The sequence below is a fragment of the Perca fluviatilis genome, chromosome 15, assembly GCF_010015445.1.
Source record: "Perca fluviatilis chromosome 15, GENO_Pfluv_1.0, whole genome shotgun sequence".
Lineage (NCBI taxonomy): Eukaryota > Metazoa > Chordata > Actinopteri > Perciformes > Percidae > Perca > Perca fluviatilis.
Window position 1 is genome coordinate 38628388 of NC_053126.1, and position 19763 is coordinate 38648150.

Here is a 19763-nt window from a genome sequence, read left to right on the forward strand (position 1 = left end):
AGTGACTTCTGTTTTAAACTGTGGAACTCACTAGCTCTGCCTCTTAGAAAGCTCTCTCAGGATTTTTTTTTAAACAAATAAAGACCAGTTTTTAAAAAAGTGGAATGATGTTATAGTATTTAGTAGTTTATAAGTGTAAATCATTGTTTTTATATCATCGCTAACCTAATATGGTTTGGAGGACTGGTTGCTTTTTAAACCTGGTGTTTATTTTATTTGGTTGTTGTATTTATTATATTTATTTATTGTCTTATTGTTGTAATTTTTAGTGTTGCTTAATCTTTTTTATCGTTTGTTTTTCTCATCAGTGTTTTAATCTAGTTCTGTGAAGACTCTGGGTTTTCATGAAAGGTCTTCATAAATAAAGTTACAATGAGAAAGTAATCCCTTCCGTGTAATGCGTCTGGGAATCACCTGTACTGGATGAACTGTGAAGCGTCAGGGTCGAACTTCTCCCATGTTTCATAAAACATCTCAAAGTCATCCTCGCACAGCGGGTCGCCGCTCTCCTCCGTCGCCACATTGAAGTTCTCCAGGATGATGGCGATGTACATGTTGACCACCACGAGGAAGGACATGATGATGTAGGTGGTGAAGAAGACGATGCCAATTCCCGGGCTGCCGCAGTCACCCCGCACCGTGGAGCCTGGGTTCTCCAGGTCGGGGTCGCAGTCTGGCGGTGTGTTCATGATGGGGCTCAGCAGCCCATCCCAGCCGGCCGACGTGGTGATCATAAAAAGACAGATCATGCTGTTCCCAAACGTCTCGAAGTTAAACATGTCATCGATCATCGCCTCCTTACGCACGTAGGCGAAGTTTGACATGCCGAAGATAGAGAAGATGAACATGATGAGGAAGAGTAGCAGGCCGATGTTGAAGAGTGCAGGAAGTGACATCATCAGGGCAAACAGCAGCGTCCGGATCCCCTTGGCTCCACGGATGAGACGAAGGACCCGGCCGATACGAGCCAGTCGGATCACACGGAAGAGCGTGGGCGAGACAAAATACTTCTCTATGATGTCAGCGAGGAGCAGGCCTGAAGGCAAGGAAGGAAGGAAGGTATTACACAGAAGAAACCCAGATATATCTAGTGCTGGGACGATATGCTTTTGTCCAGATTTGATTCTTTCCCGATACATGGGTGCCAATCGGATTTGTATTGTGACTTTCATTTATTGTAATTCTATAATAATTAATACTTTTTATTAAAAAAAATACAGGGACTTGAACCAGTGACCCTCAAGTTCCAAACCCAACTCCCTACAGACTGAGCTACTGCCACCCAGAAGTTACTGAGATGTGATAGTATGAAGTATCGTGATTTTCCTTTCCTTCTTTAACAAAAACATAAGTTGAATAAAACACTTCTAGAGCCATTATATCCTGAGACATTTCTAAGAATTGATAGTTTCTAAGAAGAATGACGTCACGTCAGTCAGTCAGTCTGACGTTTATTTAATTTGTGAAGAACATAAGATGGATCTTCTGCTTTTTCTGCTTTCGCTCTGTTTCCCTGGAAACAGATATGATGTAGTCGCCATTGGCGGTTCCGTATGAACAGAACATATTTAGGTCAATCATTGGAAAAAATAAATAAATAAAAAGTATTGATTCTAGTAAACAATCGGTTTTAAAAATCCTTGCAAAAAATATTGCGATACATACATGAATCAATGTTTTTTTCCCACGACCAGAAATAATTACGATTATTTTAGCCTAATCTTAATTTTTCTCATTAACAGACTAAATGTAAAGACTTGCTCCATCTGTGATCAAATTTAATACCTCGTCTCCTAAAATTCCAGACATATAAAGAGATTTCTGGTCTTTGAATACAAAGACAAGACATCAGGAACAGCAACGGCCATTTTATAAAAGAATACACTTTGTTTTCCTTCATTTGACATTTTCCACTTACATTATATATTTTTCCTTCAAATTGTACATTTTCTCTTTCTTTGGTTTTCTAAACTGTTTAGTTTTGTCCAGGCCCGTATTAAGACAATGTGGTGCCCCTGGGCACTATGCCTCAAAGCCCCACCCCCCTCCCATCCACTACCCCCTTTACTCGTGCTGTCCTCCTGGCAAAAATATCAGACATAATCAAGGGGATTTCTCAAATGTAATTTACTAACTTGTCCAACTACATATACGTAGGCATATGAGCAGTGAGCACTATATTCAAATGTCTCAATTCAAAATGTCAAATTCAAAAAGCACAGCATTCAATTCAAAATGTCAAAATCAATACACATCAGTACATCAGCCCAGCAGACAAGCCAAAAAAACTAACAAAAAACAAAACATTTTCATTATGCAAAGAGAAACAAACACTTGCTTTCCCCCTGCCAAAAATATCAGACATAATCAAGGGGATTTCTCAAATGTGATTTACTAACTTATCCAGATACATACATGTAGGCATATGTGCAGTAAGCACTATATTCAAACTTTCTCAATTCAAAATGTCTATCAATTCAAAAAGCCAAAATCCATACTGGTAGCACTTTATAATAACTATCCATAATTCATCATTTATTAAGCATTAGTTAACTATTAGTTAATGGTTTGTTCATTGTTACTTATTAATTGTTCATACATAGTTCATCATGAGTAAAGTATTTGTTCACACAGTTATAAATGTTTTTTTCATAGTAAACAAGCCTATTAGTTAATGGTTTGTTCATCATTATTAATTAATTGTTCTTACATAACTCATCATCAGTAAAGCATTTGTTCACATAGTCATAAATGGTTTGTTCATAGTAAATAAGCCAATCTTGAAAAATGTTTGTAAGTACATGATTTATACTTAGCAAATAATGAAAAAACCATTTGTAAATGAAATAATTTTCCCATCATAAACCAGTTACTATCTATTGCTAAATGCTTTGTTCATCATTTGTAAAGCACTGCTCCTATGTTAATTATCACGAATAAAGCATTTGTATACACACACATAAATGGTTTGTTCATAGTAAATAAGGCTCTCGAAAATTATGTTTATAAATAGAACTTTGACACTTTCTAAATATTGCAAAAACCATTAGTAAATTAAATAATTTTCCCTTTATAAACTATCTACAAACTTGTAGTAATTTATTTGTTTATCATTTCTAAAGCATAGTTCCTACATTCTTTCTAATCAGTAAAGCATTTGTAAATGCAGTTAGTAAATGGTTGGTCCATAGTAAGTAAGCCCATGTAAAATGTTTATCAGTATATTTTTTACTTACCAATATTTTTTTTTTTTTTAATAAGATTTTATGTAATCCATGATTAATTCATGAGTTACTACTGGTTAGTTAAGTATACTGTGTGAGCCCATCTAAAGTGAGTACTTTCTATGCTTTACAAACCATTTATAAATGACTTGCCAAGTCCAGAACCTGGACACACACATGTATTGTTCTATTTGGACATGCCTTCAGAAATATGCGTACGGATAGTTAGTGTTAATACATCTTTAACAAGCACTTACCAACATATCAATCCATGATTAACTCATGAGTTACTACTGGTTAGTTAAGTATACTGTGTGAGCCCATCTAAAGTGAGCACTTTCTATGCTTTACAAAGCATTTATAAATGAGTTGCAAAGGCTAGCAGATACAACAGAAACACAAGTCAAAAAAGTATTTGTAACCCTTATTACGATATAGTAAGAATGTACATTTATAAAATAGCTCGTAGTAGTGTTATGTAGTTGATATCAGTGTGAATTTGGACCAGAACCAGAAGAAAACTAGATTGTTAAGAGCCAGAGAATTGAACATCAATAAAGAGACTAGGAAACCAGGATAAAGTTTGAGAGGTGTATTAATATACACAGAAACATGGCATACACATATACAGATAAAACACAGGTATGAAAAATAACAACTAAAATAATAAAGTGCGCTCATAAAATAAACCCTTTTCAGTTCTATGAGCTCAATTGTTCTTTGATGACAAGAGTTCAGAGATGTTCAACGTTGGGGCCCATATGAGTTTGGTTTCTGTTTGTCCTACCACCATGAAGAAGGAATCCAGGGCAATCCGTATAAGTTCTGAGTCTTGATCCTGTAGCTGCCACCCAGCCCACTGAACTGGGAATCTCTAACCCCTGGAAGACTCTGGGATCTGAAGAGTCAATGTGATCCAATATCCGTCTCTGGACCGGACCTCCCGTGCGTAGCGCTTCTCAAATCTCCACCTCCTCCACCTGTAGATAAGGCCAAATCAGTTCTCTCAATTACTATTCAGAAATAAAATCAATTGCTTAGGCTACAATGAAAATAAAATGAAGTGATATTTCAGTTAACCCATATTGAAATATCTAAATCTCTATTCAGTTGTACAACCGTTCTCAAATGTCTTCTCTTAAGTATCCAAAGTATATAAATCCCTTTCAGGTATCAAAAGTACATTTATATTAATAGGTAACCTTTATACAAAAAATACATTTCTAATTCAAGTTTTATGGAACCTACCTTAGTAACATTAACACTATTGTTAATATAATTAAATAAATTGCATGTAAACATCTCTCAAATTGTAGGCCTATTATTTTCCCGTAACTTAAGCTACAGTGTTGTAATTTAGAGAAATTAAGACATGCGTGCTTATTTATCCCTCCCTGCACAGGTAATAGTAGAAAGAATGCACTAAAAATTAGCCTCTTTGAGTTACTTCTCCATAAACTCCAGTTAAACAATTAAACACACAACTTGTAGTAACATTCATTCAACAAATACCCACAGCTAGCAATAGTGTTGAAAAGCAACATTACTTTCCATAGGCCGGGAGCCAGGTCCACTCCTCAGGATGTTTTTTGCTACCTCTTTTTCACTATTATTTCCTATTATCTTATACCTTGGGCCATCACAAGTTGATAATGACCACCCCCAACTCGGCCCCATTTGGTCTCAGGGGCCACAAAACACCCTTTTTGGGAAAAGCTTTTGGCGGAATGATGTAATTGTGAATATTAAGGTACTGCAGCTACATAAATGGTCATATAACCTTAACATTTTGCATGGTGTATCCTGACACATAGGGGAAACTAGCAGAAAAAGATTCTGGGGATTGTTGCCTTTTTGCTGTCAAATATCAGCCTCAACATACCCCAAAAGACAAATAAATGTCTGTCCGCCTGACAAATTGTCATCAAAAGGGATCATTTTCAAGCATTTTATTATAGACATCACTGCCTCAAATGTACATTAAAAACTTCCCAAGTTTATAAGCTTCAATTTAAGTCCAAGATGACCTTTCTATCTAGAGGATTACAGCTGGTATAACCAAAGTTCTCCACTGCACCTCAAATCGAAGAAAACAGAACTTTCAAGCATTGCCATTCCATATGGGATTAAGCATATTTTTGATTTGATTTATGTAGCCTATTGTTATACTATATGAAGTGAATTACCTTACAAGTGAATAATATTAAGCCCCGTGGTGGACTGGGGTCATGGTGTAAGATAAAACAATGGTAACCAGGTTACACACATAAACACACTAACCAACCAACACAACACTAACCCAGTGGTGCAGTCTAATGTATTGTAGTTGGTATACTGGGCCTTTTTGGGGGCATATCAAAGTGTGGGGTCTGGGTGTCCCTCTCAGGGTTATTTTGAGCACCAAAGACTACTGCATTCTGATTTTATATATATACATATATATATAGATATGTATATATACATACATACATACATATATATACACACACATACAGTACAGGCCAAAAGTTTGGACACACCTTCTCATTCAATGTGTTTCTTTATTTTCATGACTATTTACATTGTAGATTCTCACTAAGGCATCAAATAAATATATACACATATTGAATAAATATGTAAAACAAAAGTAGTGAAATAACTGAAAACATGTCTTATATTTTAGATTCTTCAAAGTAGCCACCCTTTGCTTTTTGATAACTCTGCAAACCCTTGGTGCTATTTGTCAGGGTTAATTAGTGGAAGTTTTTCCCTTATTAATAAAAAAGCAAAGGGTGGCTACTTTGAATAATCTAAAATATAAGACATGTTTTCAGTTATTTCACACTTTTTTGTTAAGTACATAATTCCATATGTGTTCATTCATAGTTTTGACTCCTTCAGTGAGAATCTACAATGTTCATAGTCATGAAAATAAAAAGGAAACTCATTGAATGAGAAAGTGTGTCCAAACATTTGGCCTGTACTGTATATATGTATATGTGTGTGTGTATGTACACTTTTATGCACCAATTTATGGTGGGAATACCTTTATTTATCCTATGAGAAGGAAAACACAGATGATATTCAAAATATATCAAAAATATAATGGAATATAAAGCATACACAAACACCAGCATCCTCCCTTCACCACATTTAAGACAAATATAAGTAGCCTATTTTATTTTTTCCTTGTTGCGTTGGGGGTCAACTTTTGTGAGCCCCCTTACTGCTTTATATTCCATTATATTTTGATATATTTTGAATATCATCTGTGTTTTCCTTCTCATAGGATAAATAAAGGTATTCTCACCATAAATTGGTGCATAAAAGTGTACATACACACATACATACACACACAATATAAATACATACATACATTTATATATATATATATATATATATATATATATATATATATATATATATACACACACACACACACAAAAATACATATACACATACTTACTTACACCACACACATATACAATTAATATATATACATACATGCATGTATGCATGTATGTATGTATGTATGTATGTATGTATGTATGTATGTATGTATGTATATGTACAGTACAAAAAAATACATACAATCAGAATGCAGTAGTCTTTGGTGCTCAAAATAAACCTGGGAGAGGACACCCAGACCCCACACTTTGATATGTCCCCCCAAAAGGCCCAGTATACCAACTACAATACATTAGACTACACCACTGGGTTAGTGTGTTGGTTGGTTAGTGTGTTTATGTGTGTAACCTGGTTACCATTGTTTTATCTTACACCATGACCCCAGTCCACCTAGGGGCTTAATATTATTCACTTGTAAGGTAATTCACTTCATATAGTATAGCAATAGGCTACATAAGTAAAATCTCAACTCTTGCAAAAAATATGCTTAATTCCATATGGAATGGCAATGCGTGAGTGTTTTTTCGATTTGAGGTACAGTGGAAAACTTTGGTTATACCAGCTGTAATCCTCTAGATAGAAAGGTCATCTTGGACTTAAATTGAAGCTTATAAACTTGGGAAGTTTTTAATGTACATTTGAGGCAGTGATGTCTATAATAAAATGCTTGAAAATGATCCCTTTTGATGACAATTTGTCAGGCGGACAGACATTTTTTTGTCTTTTGGGGTATGTTGAGGCTGATATTTGACAGCAAAAAGGCAACAATCCCCAGAATCCTTTTCTGCTAGTTTCCCCTATGTGTCTGGATACACCATGCAAAATTTTAAGGTTATATGACCATTTATGTAGCTGCAGTACCTTAATATTCACAATTACATCATTCCGCCAAAAGCTTTTCCCAAAAAGGGTGTTTTGTGGCCCCTGAGACCAAACGGGGCCGAGTTGGGGGTGGTCATTATCAACTTGTGATGGCCCAAGGTATAAGATAATAGGAAATAATAATGAAAAAAAGGTAGCAAAAAACATCCTGAGGAGTGGACCTGGCTCCCGGCCTACCATAACCAATAGATAGAATCATTAGCCTTTTCACAGGAAATACACAGTACTCTGCTAGCCTTTTGTGGCTAATTACCCTATTAGCATATGAATACAGCATCTTAGCTAACCCGTTAGCTTTGCACTATTAGCAATAGACAGTATTAGCACCGTTCTCTTAATACATCCATGATTAGCACCGATTAGCATGGATGCTAGCGAACCTAGTGTTAAGGAATGACTCACCATTTTAATGGAATTCACTGCCTTTAACTCCGTGACGACAGTGGATTCAGACACAGCTCTCTTTTGTTCTATTCACAACAAGGCATAGCCAGTATTAGCTAGGATTTAATTCACTAAATGTCGTTCTTTTTCTCTTACCGAGTGAATAACGGCTGCCTACGTTCCGATGTAGCGCCAAAAGGTACGTGAGGAGACGTAAATCTAGAGATCTGACGTAGCCTAGTTGATAGCTGATTGGTCAGCTCACGGACCCGAGTTCACCCATTGGCCTATTTACAAGCCCATCAAAGCTAAGTGAAAGTTAAATCATTTTCCACAAATTTCTCCCATATCTCTTACAACTACTTTTGACCATATTTTAATAACTTGGAAAACAAAACGAATGTCTCAAAATAAAATAAAATTATATAGGGGTGTCATTATTGTTAACTTTGATGGGCTTGTAAATAAGCCAATGGGTGAACTTGGGTCTGTGAGTTGACCAATCAGCTATCAACTAGGCTTGTTTGTTGAGCTCTATATTTACGTCCCCTCACGTCCCTTTAAGCGCTGCATCGGAACGTCATATAAGCCTGTTGTTATTCACTCGGTAAGAGAAAAAGAACGACATTTAGTGAATTAAATCCTATCTAATACTGGCTATGCCTTGTTGTGAATAGAACGAAAGAGAGCTGTGCCTGAAGTTGCCTGAATCCACTGTCGTCACGGAGTTAAAGGCAGTGAATTCCATTAAAATGGTGAGTAATTCCTTAACACTAGCTATGCCTTGAGTTCGCTAGCATCCATGCTAATCGGTGCTAATCATGGATGTATTAAGAGAACAGTGCTAATACTGTCTACTGCTAATAGTGCAAAACTAACGGGTTAGCTAAGGTGCTGTATTCATATGCTAATAGGGTAATTAGCCACAAAAGGCTAGCGGAGTACTGTGTATTTCCTGTGAAAAGGCTAATGATTCTATCTATTGGTTATGGAAAGTAATGTTGCTTTTCAACACTATTGCTAGCTGTGGGTATTTGTTGAATGAATGTTAGTACAAGTTGTGTGTTTAATTGTTTAACTGGAGTTTATGGAGAAGTAACTCAAAGAGGCTAATTTTTAGTGCATTCTTTCTACTATTACCTGTGCAGGGAGGGATAAATAAGCACGCATGTCTTAATTTCTCTAAATTACAACACTGTAGCTTAAGTTACGGGAAAATAATAGGCCTACAATTTGAGAGATGTTTACATGCAATTTATGCAATTTTATTAAGAATAGTGTTAATGTTACTAAGGTAGGTTCCATAAAACTTGAATTAGAAATGTATTTTTTGTATAAAGGTTACCTATTAATATAAATGTACTTTTGATACCTGAAAGGGATTTATATACTTTGGATACTTAAGAGAAGACATTTGAGAACGGTTGTACAACTGAAGAGATTTAGATATTTCAATATGGGTTAACTGAAATATCACTTCATTTTATTTTCATTGTAGCCTAAGCAATTGATTTTATTTCTGAATAGTAATTGAGAGAACTGATTTGGCCTTATCTACAGGTGGAGGAGGTGGAGATTTGAGAAGCGCTACGCACGGGAGGTCCGGTCCAGAGACGGATATTGGATCACATTGGCCTCCCAATGTCCGATCACAGCTCAGGACTTTGCGTTGTAAGCTGGTTCTTGTTATTTAACTCTGAGTTTTTTACCAAAGAATTACAGTATTTTGTTTATAGTATTACATATTTCGAGCCTGTCCACACACTGTAGGTGGTCTTTGCTGACTCTTCAGATCCCAGAGTCTTCCAGGGGTTACAGGTTCCCAGTTCAGTGGGCTGGGTGGCAGCTACAGGATCAAGACTCAGAACTTATACGGATTGCCCTGGATTCCTTCTTCATGGTGGTAGGACAAACAGAAACCAAACTCATATGGGCCCCAACGTTGAACATCTCTGAACTCTTGTCATCAAAGAACAATTGAGCTCATAGAACTGAAAAGGGTTTTATTTTATGAGCGCACTTTATTATTTTAGTTGTTATTTTTCATACCTGTGTTTTATCTGTATATGTGTATGCCATGTTTCTGTGTATATTAATACACCTCTCAAACTTTATCCTGGTTTCCTTGTCTCTTTATTGATGTTCAATTCTCTGGCTCTTAACAATCTAGTTTTCTTCTGGTTCTGGTCCAAATTCACACTGATATCAACTACATAACACTACTACGAGCTATTTTATAAATGTACATTCTTACTATATCGTAATAAGGGTTACAAATACTTTTTTGACTTGTGTTTCTGTTGTATCTGCTAGCCTTTGCAACTCATTTATAAATGCTTTGTAAAGCATAGAAAGTGCTCACTTTAGATGGGCTCACACAGTATACTTAACTAACCAGTAGTAACTCATGAGTTAATCATGGATTGATATGTTGGTAAGTGCTTGTTAAAGATGTATTAACACTAACTATCCGTATGTATATTGCTGAAGGCATGTCCAAATAGAACAATACATGTGTGTGTCCAGGTTCTGTTAGACTTTGGAAGTCATTTCTAAATGGTTTGTAAAGCATAGAAAGTACTCACTTTAGATGGGCTCAAACAGTATACTTAACTAACCAGTAGTAACTCATGAGTTAATCATGGATTACATTATTGGTAAGTAAAAAATATACTGATAAACATTTTACATGGGCTTACTTACTATGGACCAACCATTTACTAACTGCATTTACAAATGCTTTACTGATTAGAATGAATGTAGGAACTATGCTTTAGAAATGATAAACAAATAAATTACTACTAGTTTGTAGATAGTTTATAAAGGGAAAATTATTTAATTAGGGCCCGAGCGCCGACAGCGGCGAAGGCCCTATTGAAACTGAAGGAATTATTCTTTCTTTCTTTCTTTCTTCTATTATTTTCCCGTCAAATGAATTGGCTTTTTGAGGGGCTTAATATATTCAAAAACTCACCAAATTTGGCGGTTGCATCAAGTCTGGTGAAAATTTACGTATTTTAAGGGTTGGGAATAGGCGCACAAAATGGCTCGCGTTGTCGCTAAGCCAGAAAGCCCCAAAAGGTTAAGAAAATTGAGCCCCTGCAGTGCGTTTAACGTAGACTCACGAAACGTGGTACACATATGTAACATGTCAAGATGTACAAAAACGTTTACACATACCCACCCTAAACCCAACAGGAAGTCCGCCATTTTGATTTCAAAGTTCGAAATTAGTGCGAATTTTGGCCATTTCCACATGTCGGTACTTTAACGAACTCCTCCTAGAGATTTCATCCGATCAACTTCAAACTCGGTCTGTGCCATCTTAAGATGTTAAAGATGAAAAGTTGTTAAAAGAAAAACTTCGTCATAGGGCGCGCGTGCGGCGGGCGGGGCCATTTTGCGCGTTTCGCCCGAAACAGGAAGTGGGTGTAACTCGAGTGTACGTTTTCCGATTACCTCGAAACTTTTCAGGATTCATAAGAGTCCAACCCTGAGGACAAATAAAGGCCGATATTTATTTAAAGTCATAGCGCCCCTAGTGGCAACAGTAAGTAGGCCTAAAAGTCAAGGTGCTATACTTTTAACGAACTCCTCCTAGAGATTTCATCCGGATGGACTTCAAACTTGGTCTGTACCATCCCAACACCTTACCGATGAAAAGTTGTTAAAAGAAAAACTTTTGTTTCATTGGTGATGGTTTGGTTCGGCCTATTTTGGCTTGCCACCCCCTTTTATACATGCTGACCCATTTAAGGTAGAGTCTTGTGTGAGGTATCATTCATCTCAGCAGAGGCTTCATTTTTTATTGTGTGATGGTTGGACCCGCCCCTGCGTTTAGCCACGCCCCCTTTCACAGCTAATGAACCGTATGACGTAGAGTCTTGTGTGAGGTATCGTTGAACTCGGCGGGGAGTTCCCTTTTCATTGGTGACGGTTTGCGGCGTCCGAGTGCCGCGCAAATGCACGGTCGCAAGGAGCGGCGCCCACTGGTAACCCCGACGCGCGCAGAGGCGCGAGGGCCCGTCCATCGCTGCTCGCAGCTTTAATTTACTAATGGTTTTTGCAATATTTAGAAAGTGTCAAAGTTCTATTTATAAACATAATTTTTGAGAGCCTTATTTACTATGAACAAACCACTTATGAGTGTGTATACAAATGCTTTATTCATGAGAATTAACATAGGAGCAGTGCTTTACAAATGATGAACAAAGCATTTAGCAATAGATAGTAACTGGTTTATAATGGGAAAATTATTTCATTTACAAATGGTTGTTTCATTATTTGTTAAGTATAAATCATGTACTTACAAACATATTTTTCAAGATAGGCTTATTTACTATGAACAAACCATTTGTAACTATGTGAACAAATGCTTTACTGATGATGAGTTATGTAAGAACAATTAATTAATAATGATGAACAAACCATTAACTAATAGGCTTGTTTACTATGAACAAACCATTTATAACTGTGTGAACAAATACTTTACTCATGATGAACTATGTATGAACAATTAATAAGTAATAATGAACAAACCATTAACTAATAGTTAACTAATGCTTAATAAATGATGAATTATGGATAGTTATTATAAAGTGCTACCTCAATACTCTATATTGCAGCATTGTGGGTCGGTCAAATATGTATTTTCCGACTTTATTTCACAGGCCCTGAAAGCAACTCCTCTGATTGTTCAAAAACTTTCAAAAGCATCATGGGAAAGCTAAAACTGCTTTAGCATCACAGCTAACGACAATAAAAGGACCTAAAATGAATAAGATATGGAAAAAAGACTATCATTAGATCTAAGAATATGGATTTATTGCACAAAGTCCTCTGAAAGAAATACGAGTCCTAGGAAAAGAAGCGCAGACTGTGGACCGGTCTTTTACACTTCTCTGCATACTGAATAAACTCACGATGCCCCGTTGAGCTTGAAAAACACAGAGAAGGGTCTTTGCTTGCCAATTACATTGAATCAACCACTTATCATTTTTTTATAACAGTTAATATTTTACATTCATCATTATGATAACATTTTGGGGGGGTTAAACTGGCCACTTTTGATTATTGTTAAACCCCCCGCCCCATCCCCCACATGATACATTTGCACATACCTGTGGACCAACTCAACTCTGACAGATTGGGGAGGGGGAGTGATAGTGGTCATGTAATATTGATTCATTTATGATGTATTATTATGATGTATTATTAATTATTATTATTGTGAAATTAGTGTTCATAAACGAGTATGGTAGGTACGGAGTATGTATGGTCTTTCAACAATTTCAAGTGAATAATATAACAATTTACTGAAAATATTGTTAAAGCTTGTGTCATGTGGTGCCCCCCCACTGGTTGTGAATGGTTGGTGCCCCTGGGCACTGGCCCAAGTGCCCTTATGGATAATCCGGGCCTGGTTTTGTCTCACTTTCACTCTACTTAGAATATAATTATTGTATTGTATATATTTTTGTATATATTTAGTATTTATTCACCGTGGGTCAAAGAGAAACATATTTTGGATTCCTCTGTATGTCTGGCACATATTTTGAGAGAATAAACCCTAAAGTTGACTTGACGTTTTGACTCGGCCGTTAATGTTAGAATATTCTATATCAACAACGTTTAACTTCCAGGATTATTCCGGTGATGCCAGAAATTCCGTTTGATGTCACGCATTTTAGGCCAGATGTCCGTCCCCTTCCTCTGTCTCTGTGTTGGCGTTCTAACCTCTGGTGGATTTGTGAGGACTATGGTTAACTGCTCCTCAGATCTCTGCAGGGTAAATCCAGACAGCTAGCTAGACTATCTGTCCAATCAGAGTTTTCTGTTGCACGACTAAAACTACTTTTGAACGTACACATGTTCCACCAAAATAAGTTCCTTCTCAAGACTGTGTTGCAGAGGCACCATTTCTTCATTCGGCACTTAGCACCGCCCAAGACGATTGTGATTGGTTTAAAGAAATGCCAGTTTTCTCCTATCCAGGAATGCTGTGTGGACTAGCCAGACCTGCCTCTGCAGCGCTGTGGAGGTAACGCTGGACATGCGAGACTAACTGGGTTAGACGAGCCGGTAACTGACCTACGTTTGACAGGATGGGTTAGTTAGGGTTGGGTTTGGGTTAGACGAGCTGGTAGATGATATACAATTGACAGAATCGGTTAATTAGGGTTGGGTTTGGGTTAGACGAGCCGGGTAACTGACCTACGATTGATAGGATGACGACCACAAAGTCGAAGATATTCCAGCCTACGGAGAAGTAGTGCTGGCGGAGTGCCGTCATCTTAAGACTGCACTCTCCGGTGAAGATGACGATGAAGACCAGGTTGATCCAGTACAGGATCAAGACTTTATCCTCACTCTGCTCATCCGTCTCCACCATCATTGTCACCATATTGAGACAGATCAACACCATGATGAAGATATCAAACACTTGCGTGGTCACCAGGTCGAACACCAGAGCCTGGAACTTATTCTGCAGAAGAAAAAGAAACAAATGATGGTTAGATCTTTCGTGAAGATCTTTAGTTAGAGAAGATCTTTGACTAAACCTACTGTACCTCCGGTCGTGGAACAGGTTTCTGAGGTTTCTTGGAGCCCAGTTTCTTCATGGCGTTGTAATATTTCTTCTGCTCCTCTGTCATGAAAATATCTTTTCCTCCCAAGTAAAGACACAATAGATAAGTTAACTCAGAGACAGAGAAACAGATTTATCTCTACGTTTAAACTAAACTAATCTCAACAACTTTTCTGCAAATTAAGTAACACTAAATAGAAAACGCCTCATGAAAAAACAATACAATTTGATTGAATTTCATGAACATCAACACAAAGTTTATATGTCCGATCTAATAAATAATTAATTACAGTGTTTAATTAGACGGAGCGACCCAATTTGGGAAAATTAATGGAAACACTTGAAATGTCTCAAATCTATTCAACATACCAATTTGACAGCAAAACAGCATGTGACATCATTATGCAGGTTGTTATTGGCTTTTTAAGCCGCTGGATGGAAACATTCACTGGCTTTATTCACATGAATGTTTTTAGAGAACTTCAGATGATTTGATTGACTACTGGAGGGAAACATAGCTATTGACATAGACAAACAGATTCATCTCTTCGTTTAAATTAACGTCAGCAAGCAGAAACTTATCTTTGATTTCTGCTGGTTGAAATTGTCAATGATAACTCCGATGAAGAGGTTGAGAGTGAAGAAGGAGCCGAAGATGATGAAGATGACAAAGTAAATGTACATGTAGAGATTGGCCTCGTACATTGGCTGGGACTCCACCTATAAAATCATTAATGTGAAGTAGTATGACTGATGGGACAGAATCTACTTCACTATCAGTATGAGTATCTGTTACTGTACCAGTGTTAGTGGGTTATTATAGTAAACTAAAACTAAAATAAGCAATAAAAAGGGTTTTTAGTAAACTGAAACTATATCTGCAGGTTAAAACACCAATACAAATTAAATGAACCATTTCAGTTTATATTTAAAAGCCGTTAAGGTTATCTAAACCTAAATATACAAAAACTGAAACTAAACTAAAACAAACAAACACACTGAAAATTAACTTAAAGGAGAACTCTGGCATTTTACATTAATCTTGATTGCTATGAATATGCGAGTACTGTCGATAGAAGAAAAGAAACGAGCCGAATCGGTGCTAGCAACACGGAGTTGCTGCAGCTACGTCCAGAGCTCCCAGTTAGCTAAAACGTCAGTTGTGGGAGCATGTTCTAAAGAGTGCCTTTGTGCCTCTTAACAGAAACAAAATGCAATTAAAATGTCTTTGCAACATGAACAGGGCCCTTGCGTGAAGTTTTTTTCTCCCTCAAAAATAGGTAATTGAGCACTGTAGTGGTTATGATCATATCAGTGACTATGTAACTACATGGACACAGCCCAAATTATGTCTGTGGCTTGCACAGTGATAGCGTTAGAGAAGGCCAGAGATGGCAAAAGTACTCACTTCCTGTACTTAAGTAGAAGTACAGATACTTGTGTTAAAAAATACTCTGGTAAAAGTAGAAGTACTGATTTAACTTCTTTACTTAAGTAAAAGTAACAAAGTACAGGCTTTGAAATGTACTTAAAGTATAAAAGTAAAAGTAGCCTTGCGAATGACAACCACTTTTTATGCAAAGCTACCTGGACCACACACGTTACTAGAGTGCAAGATGAGAAACTTCAGTGGACATAAAAACCAGGCTCTTTATATGCCATTGTCTACATTTTAAATGGATGTCTGCCAAACATCACATATATGATTTATATATTTTTATTTATATTGTGACAGAGACTGGGACTCCAGCTTAATAAGATTCTGACTGAGTAGCTAGATATGAATTCAATTGTGATTCTGTGAGAATTCACAGATCCAGTTTCTCTTTTTTAATCGTCCCCTTAACATTTAAAGGAATCTACATGTATGTGTGTGTGCTCAAATATAGAAAGAAAATAAAGGATACAATATGAATTACTAAACATAGATTAATTAAGAAGTTCCCCATACTTTTAGAGTTACACAGCACATATGGCCAGGAGTCAATTCTTGATGCCTCCTAGCCTATCTCAAACATCTCTCTCAGATAAGGCCAGGGATGATTGGGAATGTCTTGCTGCTTGTCTGCCTAATCTCTGGGATCTCTGTTTTCTTCATTTTCAATCATGTCGCCGTCCATACTACTAGTGCTAACGTTACCACCATCATGCTGCAATTGTTTATGCGTGTAGCAACGTGAAACCTAGCTAAGAGGTGAAGAACACAAACAACTAAATCACTAGCTAACCTACTTTAGCTGTGCAGGAACTATAGACCAATACAACAACAGGCTTAAATGAACTGACAACATAAGTTATACGACTTACAGTTCTCAAGGATGCACACACACCATCTCAACTGATTATCCTCCGGACAGCAGTCTCTCTTTCTTTTTTCACTTTTTTTCTGTTTGCGGCACGCGCGCCGCCGCTGGTGAGGCGTTCCCGCTCGCTTATTCCCTACGACATTACGACCTCTTGTACAAAACTAAAGTAACGAGCCAATTTTTAAAATTTAAGGAGTAGAAAGTACTGATATTCGTGATAAAATGTAAGGAGTAAAAGTAAAAGGTCGCCACAAAAAAAAATAGTAAAGTAAAGTAGAAATATCCGAAAAATCTACTTAAGTACAGTAACGAAGTATTTGTACTTCGTTACTTCCCATCTCTGGAGAAGGCTAGCTGTAGCTAGTTGTTATTCTTACTCCAAGCTTCCTATCTTCACTCTTCACACACTACACTCCGATCTGCACACTACTGTTTACCTTTTCCTGCTACAACTGAATTCCCACGGGACTTCAGCATGAGACTACAGCTAGCCTTCTCTAACGCTTAGCCAGAACAGCGGGCACTCGGTGGATTGTTGTCGGCCGCGGCAGGCGACGAAGGAGGGGAGAAAGCAGAAGCAAGGATGCCGGTCGGGCCTGCTAGCCCGGCTAAGGGAACTACCACACAGATCGCCACTGCCAAGACTCCTACTCACCAACGCCAGATCGATCGCACACAAAATGGATGAGCTACAACTACACACGGAACTGCTGCGTGATGATTACCCCCTACGCCTGGCTGAACACACTGCAGCTAGCAGCTAGCAGGGTGAGCTAGCCACCGGCAGGATGTCTGAGTTGAAAACGTATCTTGTTGTCATCTAAAAGCCCTTTTCATGTCGCACATACATTTTAATTGCATTTTGTGTCTGGTAAGAGGCACAAAGGCATTCTTTAAAACATGCCCCCACAACTGCCATTTTAGCTAAGTGTGAGCGTAGGCGTAGCTGCAGCAACTCTGTGTTACTAGCACCAATTTGGCTCTTTTTTTTTCGACAGTACTTGCATATTTATAGCGATCAAGATTAACGTAAAAATTGGCCTGAGTTATGCTTTATTAACAGTAATTAAAAATGCTAAACTATTATAACCTTGGTAGTACCAGTGTACATAATAAAACATTTAGTCAGTGCACTGACATCTGTGGTGTCCACCGCTGCGTACATTATGTCCATCCAGCCTTTAAATGTGGCCTGAAACAGATAAACATCAGTTTTAATAGAAAATCCAACACCTCAAACAGCAATGCTGACCTATATTTAGGTTCCTAGTGGTGGCACCCTCTAGTGGCCAAAGTATTGACGGGATCAAAGCCGGAAGTAAGGTGAGGAAGTATAAGAGCACCAAGAAGGCAGGTTGGGGTGGAGGATGGGTCAAACAAATGCAGGACTTTCACCCAGGAGACTGGGGTTCATGTCCCGTTTGAAAAGAAAAGGAAACAGAGTTTTTTAACAAATGGAGATACGTCACTTTCTGCGTCTAGTGGTAACCTTCAGGAAGTGATGTAACGTCTGATTTGAACCCAAACCTCCATCTTTTTATTAACTTAACTTAGTAGTTTTGGTGTCTAAACCTAACCAAACTGGGTCTCTTTCACAACGTTAACCACGTGTTTAAAACCGCGACCGTTACCTTCTCTGGTTTAGATATGAGGACGTACATACCACCCATATCCTCAGAGGATTTGGAGGGGGGGGTTGCTTCACTGTGATACAGTAAATCCGACAAGATTTCCTGTGAATGTAAATTCAAACCTTCCTAAGGGATGTTTGGCATGGAGATTATGAAAACAGGATTAAGGACTTTTGTTCTGTTACTGAACACTGATCATTCATTGTTGGATGTCAGTTGCTGTTTTGTTTTCAGTCTGTTTCTTCTTTATGTGAAACTATTCATGCTGCTTTCTTGGACAGGACTCATGTTCAAAAATATTCTGAATCTCAACGGGAATATTCCTACTAAAATAAAGTCTAAATAGACATGTTTGAGTTTAACCTTCATGATTTTAGATATTAGCCTGTAGAGTTGATCTGAGCTGAGTCTGTACTCTCAATGTTTCCCTGTATGCAGATGACAGGAGCCTCAGTGAAGTCCCTTTTGTTGAGTGTTCAGACTCACCACCTGCAGCAGCGACAGGTAGCCCATCCCCACGTTGTCATAGTTGACCTTTACGTTCTTCCAGCGAATCCCGCTGAAGTTTGCCTCGATCAGAGCAAAACACTCGCTCCTGTTGTTGACATCTTCAGGGAGAAACATCTCCTCAGACGTCTCATTGAAACAGTGATAAAACTTTCCTGCAAACAGATTCACTCCCATGATGCTGAAGATCAGCCAGAAGATCAAACACACCAGCAACACGTTGAAGATGGACGGGATCGCTCCGACCAGCGCGTTCACCACCACCTGCAGACCGACGGACCGGTACAAAGGGAGAGACAGACAGGCAGGCAGACAGGCAGACAGGCAGACAGACATGTGGGCAGGGAGACAGGTTGATAAGTAAAGGTCCTCACACACTAAGTCCGAAATTTTTGTCCAAAGGTTGTGCACATTAAAATATAATGATGACCTCACGTTGTGTTATTCCAACCCAGTCTCATGTCAGTTCGTGATGGCATTACGAAATTAAATCTATTAGAACATGATACCCTCACGTTATTTTGAAGATTTACGTGTTGGGGTCACGTTTTTTATACTAATGTATTTCAATGAGAAGCATCTTACGTAATCACAGCACGAAACTTTCTGCCAGTCGGGCTGCAGCTGAGAGTCAATCAACATTCAAAGTATTACAAATGAATATAAAAAAGAAATTGAAAAAAAGAAAGTGATGGGAGGGAAGAGATGGTATGTGGTGCATCCGGATCTGGGGCCCCGGAGATGCGAGGAGTTGTTCTCTAAGGGAGTGGTCTGTGTAACACATAAGTTAAATAATATACATGCAGAAATAGTTTGTGAGAGCAATTTGTTTACTTTGAAGCAAACTTAGAAAGGT

The 19763-nt window shown here is 37.8% G+C and overlaps 1 protein-coding gene across 5 annotated transcripts in view; it reads right to left on the minus strand.

Moving 5' to 3' along the window:
• scn4ab (sodium channel, voltage-gated, type IV, alpha, b) overlaps nt 1-19763 on the minus strand; it is a 91888-nt gene that overhangs the window by 4885 nt on the left and 67240 nt on the right. For 4 of the 5 annotated variants that reach the window (XM_039825307.1, XM_039825306.1, XM_039825308.1 and 1 more), the window contains 6 exons: nt 18887-19171; nt 17908-17961; nt 15046-15183; nt 14447-14551; nt 14091-14361; nt 415-1036 (listed from right to left, as the gene is read on the minus strand). In XM_039825307.1, coding sequence (XP_039681241.1) covers nt 415-1036; nt 14091-14361; nt 14447-14551; nt 15046-15183; nt 17908-17961; nt 18887-19171 — 1475 coding nt within the window. The remainder of the gene's footprint in view (nt 1-414; nt 1037-14090; nt 14362-14446; nt 14552-15045; nt 15184-17907; nt 17962-18886; nt 19172-19763) is intronic. The other variant, XM_039825309.1, reaches the window with a different exon arrangement.